General features: G+C 33.2%; 1 protein-coding gene across 1 annotated transcript; it reads left to right on the top strand.

Annotated features, from left to right (window-relative positions):
• The first annotated feature begins 1137 nt into the window (after window positions 1-1137).
• On the top strand, window positions 1138-4965 carry LOC120082011 (CDP-diacylglycerol--glycerol-3-phosphate 3-phosphatidyltransferase 2). The gene is made up of 7 exons (XM_039037218.1): window positions 1138-1966; window positions 2669-2766; window positions 2873-2923; window positions 3031-3144; window positions 3920-3976; window positions 4052-4137; window positions 4299-4965. The coding sequence occupies exons 1-7, from the start codon at window positions 1360-1362 to the stop codon at window positions 4417-4419; spliced, it is 1134 nt and encodes a 377-aa protein (XP_038893146.1). The 5' UTR covers window positions 1138-1359; the 3' UTR covers window positions 4420-4965.
• Window positions 4966-8498: the final 3533 nt, after the last annotated feature.

Genomic DNA, 8498 nt, shown 5'->3' with positions numbered 1-8498 from the left:
TTGAACCAATTGACAATATACATATAATACACTTTGTACAAATAATATTGTTCGTGAAATTAGAAGTCCGTGTCAAATTTTCTAATATGTGAAATTCAACCGAACTTAATCGTATATATATTGTTCAGTTCGGTTTCAAATTCGGTTTTGGTATTTAAAAAAATCCGTGTCATATTTTTTTAATTAAAAAACGGTTCAGTTCGGTTCGATTTTAAATTTGGTTTTGTTCTTTAAATTAAAAAACATTTCGATTTTAAATTCGATTTTACCTTTTTTTTAAATATAAAAATATATAAATAATAAATATATATATTAGTTAAAAACGGTTTGGTTCGGTTTCAAAATTCGATTTTTGAAAATTGAAAGCGAACTGAATCGAATTAATTCGATTTCAAAATTTCTTTAAACTGGACCGAACCACATTTTTTCGATTTCACTGAGTTTTCGGTTCGATTCGTATGATTTTTAGAAATGATTCGATTTTTGCATTTTGAATGGTCACCCCTAATTAGAATTATACTCATTTCAATGATTCACGCCCCATTTGGTAACTATTTCGTTTTTTTGGCTTATTTTCTCCCTTTTATTAGGGTGATTTGCATATTTTTTAAGTACAATAGTTGAATTTTTAGTTAAATTTCAAAAACAAAAACAAGATTTTAAAAGCTATTTATTTTTTAGTTTTTAAAATTTAGTTTGGCTTTTTTAAACTATTGGTAGAAAGTAAACAATTTATAGGCTTAATTTCAAAAAAAAAAAAAAAAATTAAAGTTTATTTGGTAACCATTTTGTTTTTTAAAATTAAGTCTATAGATATTACTTCAACCTCAAAATTTCTTCATTTGTTATCTACTTTTCACCAATAGTTTAAAAAGCTAAGTCAAATTTTGAGAATTAAAAAAAACTTTCAAAAAGATATTCTTGTTTTTGGAATTTGGTTATGAATTCAACCATTGTACCTGAAAAAATGTTTAAAGATAAAAAATTGTAAATAAAATAGACTTAATTTTCAAAATAAAAAAAAAACAAAATAATTACATAATGAAACCGCCACCACCCTAATAATAATAATGATGATGAAAGTATATTAAAAAAATGTATATGTGTGGACATGGAGGGATTAGGGAGGTGGTAGCGATTAGCGAAAACGAAAGCAAAATGTATAAAGAAGAACAACTCATACCTAATCCACAAAATTAGGAGCAAACAAGAAATGAAACAGCAATCTTCAAACAGAAATCAATCAAATTCATGTAAAAAAAGAAAAATCAATTCCAATCCAACCAGCCACTTTCCCCCTAAATTCCCACCTAAAACCAAGGAATCTCCATCCCATCTCCACCACCAATCCCATCAATTATGTTAACCCTTAAGCAAACTTCGTTAATGGCCGCCACTTTCCATTCCCACAACCCTTTCTTCTTCTTCTCCTCCTCCTCCCCCCACAAAAACCTCCCAAATTGGCTGCGCTCCATTTCCACCGGCCGCCGCAATTCCCTTGCCGGACCTCCCCAACCGCTGCCGCCGCCGCCGGTACGCGGAGATAGAGATTCAGTGATTTATGGAGGTGGAGGAGTTGGGTGGTGGACGTTAGCACCACGCGCTCGACTCGTGCACGATAAGATTAAAGGAGGCCCTCCTAAAATTTTAGGGTTTCGTAGCGGATATAAATGTTTATCGATGGGGTCTAAAAGGTCTAATTCCAATTCCAACGAAAAACGAGGAGGGGTTTTCGGGTCAGGATCAGGTTCTGATTCTGCTTCTCCTCCATCTGCCAGCTCTGAATTTGTGGCTGATATGGGTTCGGAAAGCAAGGATCATAACAATGTCTGGTTCCAAGACGACTTCCATAGCCAGACTTCATCGCCATTAATGCACCAACATGAACCACAACGTTCCAAATTGCTCACATTGCCCACTATTTTGACGCTTGCCCGAGTGGCCGCTGTTCCGATATTCGTTTGCAGTATGTTCCATAATTCTGCGTTCTTTCTTAAATCGCAATTTATGTTTGTTTTCATTGAATCGATACACGATCAATAGTTGATCTATAGATGTTGTATGTTTCGTTTTACGATGTGTATTGGCCTGACCTTTGGGTTGTTATCTTTGGATTTGTGTTGGAAATCGTTGTTATCAAATCCTGTATGTTGTTTGTGCTGACGATTGTTAAAGGGGTTTCATCTATAAAGTTTTTGTTATTTTTTGCTTTGTTTTGTGTAAATATGGGTTAGTTGAACGTTGCTAATCTCGGATTTAGTTCTCTTATCATTGGATAAATTGGTATGCTGCAACTGCTTATGCACTAAAAAGCCTGCAACCGAGGATTCTACAGCTTTTTATTATGCAAAATCTTCCATTGTCATACCATTTGATTATTATTGTGGATTTCATGGTGGTAGCGTGTGATTAAAATTACTGTTGCATCATGAATGTCTGAATTTGTTCCCCAATTGTCTCTGAAAGACTACTGGCTGCTTTCAAGTCCAATGCTTTTGATTTTAATAATAATAGGAAAGGAAAACACAAGTTTCTGTTATTAATCTTCTATGTTGATGATTTGTTTGTTCATCTCGAAATTGCTTTCCTCTAGTTTGTAGAAATGAAAGTAAATGTTAATTTTAGTGCACTTGAATTTAATCATAACAATATGTGCGTCTGTTATTAGCTTTCTATGTTGATAACTGGTGGGGAACGACTGCGACAACTAGTATATTCATTGCTGCGGCAGTTACAGACTGGCTTGATGGTTATATTGCTCGGAAGGTGTGTTTTGAACTCCATATCCAATATTGTGGGAGACACCTGTGTTGGTTATCCTTTTATAGCTGTCTCAATCAGTTTGGTCCTAATTTGTAAATGTATTTATCAGATGAGGTTAGGTTCTGCTTTTGGTGCGTTTCTTGATCCAGTAGCTGATAAGGTTGGTCCTCCTCCTTTATTTGATCTAGTCCACGGAAATTGAATCAATCTTGTTAAGTTCAGTTATGGTTCAGACATTCTTAATCAACTGACATTCCTTTACTACAGCTTATGGTTGCTGCCACACTGATCTTACTATGTACACAACCCCTGGAGGTTTCTGTGTTTGGTCATATTCCTTGGCTTCTGACTCTACCTTCAATAGCAATTATTGGCAGGGAGGTAATTTGTTGGCCTCGTTGGTACCTCTTTGGAACATTACAGGCTTTTCATTTTTTCCCCTCCCCACTAGTCTCTTGAACATCCTTAACTCATATAGATTTTATGTTCTTTTGTTAAACCTTCAAATTGAAAATGCATTTTTTTACGTCCGTTTGATAATCATTTTTTTTTTGTTTACAAGCTTCATCAATTTTTTTTTGTGATTTGTTTTTTTTTGTGAATTGTTTTGTTTTGTTTTTTTGTATCGTCTATGTTCTAAACAACATAGCCAAATTTTGGAAAAAAAGTTTTCAAAAACTTGTTTAGAATTTGGCTAAGAATTCAAGTAGTACCTAGAAAAGATGTAAATATGATTATAAAAAGGGTAATTGTAATTGGTAGCATTTTTAGGAATAATAACCAAGTGTATAACATCATTTAAAAAAAAATTGCAAATATAGACAAATCTATCAACGATAAACCCCAAGTCTATTAGCGATAGACTTCTATCGTTGATAGACCCCCAAGTCTATCAGCGATACATTTCTATTGTTGATAGACTCTTCCCAGTAATATGATCTATCACTGATAGACTATTTAAATTTGGCCATATTTGCAAAATTTTTTACATTATGTTAAATCTGCTAATACTTTAGATCTAATGTCTATATTTACAACTGTCCCTTAAAAAAATTGGACAATAACAAGAAGTACTACTTTCATATATTTGATTCATTTATTTCTTTTCGAATTTATAATGGATATTGTATTGATTATTTTTGCAATTTATTTACAGATAACCATGTCTGCAGTTAGAGAATGGGCTGCTTCCCAGAATAGTAAGCTTCTAGAGGTTTGTATATACCAAAATGAAAACCAATTCAGTTCGTTTGACTTGATGAAACTTTTAACTCGAACTTAACAATAGGCTGTGGCTGTAAATAACTTGGGGAAGTGGAAAACGGCGACACAGATGATTGCGCTGACCACCCTTCTGGCTAGCCGAGACAGCAGGTTCATTTTTATCTTTCACAGCTTAGACAACACAAGAAACTCAAATAATATCCTCAGAATTTTTCTTGAATATAAATTACCACAAACAAAAATATTATCCAACGTGCCCTTCTATCATCTGCATCTGCAAAGCTAATCATTTCATTTTTCTTTTCTGTTAGTCTTGGAGGATCTGGAATTGTAGTAGCAACTGGTGTGGTCTTGTTGTACATATCAGCTTGGCTTGCTGTGTGGTCACTATTTATTTATTCCCGCAAAATATCGAAAGTTTTGCTTCGCTAGCACGACCCGACCCGACCCGACCTTTCGATTATCTTCATTTTTGTTGGACCACAAATGCAACAGTTAGGTTTATCTATCTCATTGCCAAAATTGACTGATTGCTTGATCTGTTTGTGGTAATGCCCAAAATTTAGAGATTGTTGAAGCCATTTCCCCAAGGGACTTTCAATCTGTGGAGGGTTTCTCTAAGAAGACAGCAGCCGTAGTTAGTGACCTGCAGAAACTGGAAATTTGGAATGAGGTCTGGATGTAACTACTATAATTTTACTACCTACCTAAAAAAAGAGTAATTATAAAGTGACACTTTATCTCATGCTCATTGATATTCAAATTCAATCTCGAGACTTCTCGTCAATGCTGAGATAGACCTGACATTTCAGGGGTGCTGAGTTTTTTCAAGTTTTGTAGATATATATAAATATATATTTTTTTGTTTTGTCTTTACATGTTTAGATTAAATTTATTTGAACTACTTTGATGTAGTAGAACATATATTGAAATCGTCGATTGAAGTGAGATTCAATTTGTTTTTATTTGTTTGGAAAATATGGTATCTAATTGAAGAAGGTTATTATGCCCTCCAAGAAAATAAGGCTACTTGGAATGAAAAATATTTGTTGCAGGCTACATTTATCCTTATGCAATTAAGATCCTCAATCAAAAGTTATCATGTGATAGTTTTCTTTTTTTCTTTTTTTTAAAAGGATATATATTTTTTTAATTTCTTTTTCTTTTATGATTGAAGGAATGCATGTAGATGGGTGTAGTCTCTGAATTGTATCTGAATTGTATCTATGGATTATTTACAATTATTCGCTTGGAATTGTTGTTAACATAACAATTTGATCAAAATTGTGTTCTCAAATGTTAAATTGCAAGTTAGTATTTGAATTTTATTGGATTTATGATTAAAAGTGATTAATAAGTTATTAAACTTTTGTTTTTTTCAATATATTTTTAGGTTTTCAATTTTGTTTCATAGGCCCGTGAGCTATTCAACATTTTAAAAATTTATGAACTTTCTAGATGCAAAATTGAAAGTTTAGGTATTTGTTAGGCATAAAAGTTCAATTTTATTTTTAATAGATTAGTTAATGTGTAGAAGCTTTAAATATGTGGAGGAAAAATTCCAAGTTAATAGACAGATTAAACTGAACTTTGTAATTTAATCAATATTTCACTGATGCGACGATCTTCATCCATAAGAAGCTTACAAGCAACCTTTGAGTCTGTTTCATCCATCCAAAATGGTGCGACTCCAACATTAATTGCTAAATGAATGCCTTCAATCAGCTCCTATTAAAAGATAAAGTTGCTAACACTTATTTAAATTTAAAAAAGTTGCCATATATATATCTATATCTATATCTATATATATATGTATATGTATATATTAAAATATCAATTTAATCTTTATACTTTTAATTTTATTCTCTTTTAAGCTATATATTTTTAATTATCTAATTTTAGTATCTCTTGATGGGCCTGCAATGTTCGTTGGATGTAAAGCTAGAGATCTTTCTAAAATCCTTGCAATCACTCACAAAGAAAGCTAATTTAGATCAAACTTAAAATCTATGATGGTCAATCTTAGATACAATTCACTCTAGAGTTAGCTTGATCAAGATTACTCCAATGAATTGATTTAAACATAAAATCTAAAGCAAGATTTAAAAGAAAAAAAACACCAAATGGCTTGAATAAGCATAAGCTTTTTAATATTGATAATCTAAGTTTTGAAAAGAATTACAAACCACTTTATAGGCCAAAAAGTCGTGCATGGACCAAGAACTCAAAAGACATTCAAATACAATTAATTACAAATTGTAAAACATAAGGCTTAGGAACTTAAAACTTAATTGCATACTAATTAATAAGTCAAAACGCAAAATTAAAAATATAGAAAGTCTCCAAATTGTCTTAAATATCTCCTCTAGAAGGATGCAAGCTTAATTCTTACGTATGATAAGGTTTGACATCACGTTGTGCTGTGCACACTTGACAACATTTTCCCCCCAAAATCTACACACTTTTTTTGATCTCATAGCCATCTTCCAAACTATAAGATATTTCATGTGTCATCTTTATGCCATTCTCTTCTTAACTCATTGAATTGACATTATATAAAATTTTGGGCTCAAAATTATTTGTTGCTTCTTGTGACTTTGAAGATATAGTGTGAAAGTCTCTTGAATCATTTTTGCTTTGCTCCTTGTAATTGTTCTTTCGGGTACATGCAATGGTTCAATGGTTAAATTCACATCATCCCCCTTTCGTTAAAAGGATTTTTCCTCAAATCAAGGTCTTCATTCCCTATATTAAAAGAAGTCAAATCAGCCACATTAAAAGTAGAACTTACATTGTACTCACCTAGAAGATCTAGTTTGTAGGCATTGTCATTGATCCACTCTAGCACTTGAAATGGATCATCTATTCTTGGTTGAAATTTAGACTTCCTTTGATAGGGAAATATTTCCTTCCATAGATGAACCCAAACCCAATCACCAGGTTTAAAAATCAATTTCTTTCTCCCTTGGTTCTTGCTGTTGACAATCTTTTGATTCTTTTTTTCAATTATTTCTTTCACTTCTTTATGCAAATTTTTGATGTATTCTGCCCTTGTAACAACTGCATCACTAATAAATATATTAGATGGAAAAGGTGACAAATCTAAAGGAGTCAATGGATTAAAACCATACACAACCTCAAAAGGTGAACAGTAAGTGGTGCTATGTATTGCTCTATTGTAAGCAAACTCTACAGAAGGTAGAGTATCCTCCCAAATCTTGAGATTTTTAGAAATTAGTGACCTAAAAAATGTTGCCAATGTTTTATTAACCACCTTAATTTGCCTATCAATTTGTGGGTCACAAATTGTTGAAAACAAAAGCTTAGTTCCCTATTTTTCCTACAAAACTTTTCAAAAATGACCTAAAAATTTAGCATCTCTATCACTGACATTGGTTTTAGGAATGCCATGCAATCTAACCGCTTCCCTAAAGAAAAGGTTAGCTATGTTAGTAGCTTCAACCAGTTTTTTACATGGAAAGAAATGTGCCATTTTACTAAACCTATCAACTACCACAAAAATCCTATCATGATATCTTCTAGCCTTTAGTAGTCGTAGAACAAAATCCATGTTAATTCTATCCATGGTTCACTAGAAACATCCAAAAGTGTGTGAAGACCATGTGGTTGTGTCTTAGACTTAGCTTCCTTACATTTGAAACATTGTTGGCGCACTTTATTCACATCATTCCTTATTTTTCAACCAATAAAAGTATTTAGACAACATGCTATATGATTTAAATTCCCCGAAATGCCCCATAAGTCCTCCCTTATGAGCGTCTTTCACAGGTAACTCTCTAATAGAACACTTTGGAATACAAGGTGTTCGGAGGAAAAGGGAAGAGAAAAATGCACTAATCTTTTGTTATGCGTTAATCTCTATGCGTCGATGGTCATGCGTTGGATTGAAAAATATGCAATATGCGTTAAGCGCGTATGCGATGACCATGCGTTCTTGTCACAAGTTTTCTTGTTTTCTCGCCAAGTATAACGAGAACACACGTTTCTTGGGATGATCCAAGGTCGAACATAGGAACTTGTAACTCAAATAATGTTTGTGAAGCAATGTGTTTGAGGCTATAAATAAAAGTAAAAAGACATAAGTTAATGGATTATGCGCTACTCCTACTCCTAACTAAACAGATTGAGCAAAGGAAATTCAACTATGAGAATTGGTAGAGATGCAACAACTATTAACGCATAATAAGATGGCTTCATTATGTTTGGTTGCTCGAGTAATCCCAGCTCTCCACACTAATGCATTGCACACCTCTCGGTGGCCAGCCGCATGCTTATATCTCTATAATGCATGGTTGCGTCGAGCATAAGATCGTTCCTATCTCTAAGAACAAAGCTTACCTTGCTTTAGTGTGTTCACTACTTACCCTCTCGGACAGTTAGTTGCAGCTAATCAGCTTATAGACAAGCATTGCGACAGCCTCACACCTAGCGAAGAGGATTAACTCACTATACTCATGCAACACACACCTCTCGGTGGGTTTCTACATGCG

Source organism: Benincasa hispida, chromosome 7, assembly GCF_009727055.1.
Source record: "Benincasa hispida cultivar B227 chromosome 7, ASM972705v1, whole genome shotgun sequence".
Taxonomy (NCBI): Eukaryota; Viridiplantae; Streptophyta; class Magnoliopsida; order Cucurbitales; family Cucurbitaceae; genus Benincasa; species Benincasa hispida.
Note: the sequence above shows the minus strand (reverse complement) of the source record. Positions and strands in the feature narration are given on the sequence as shown.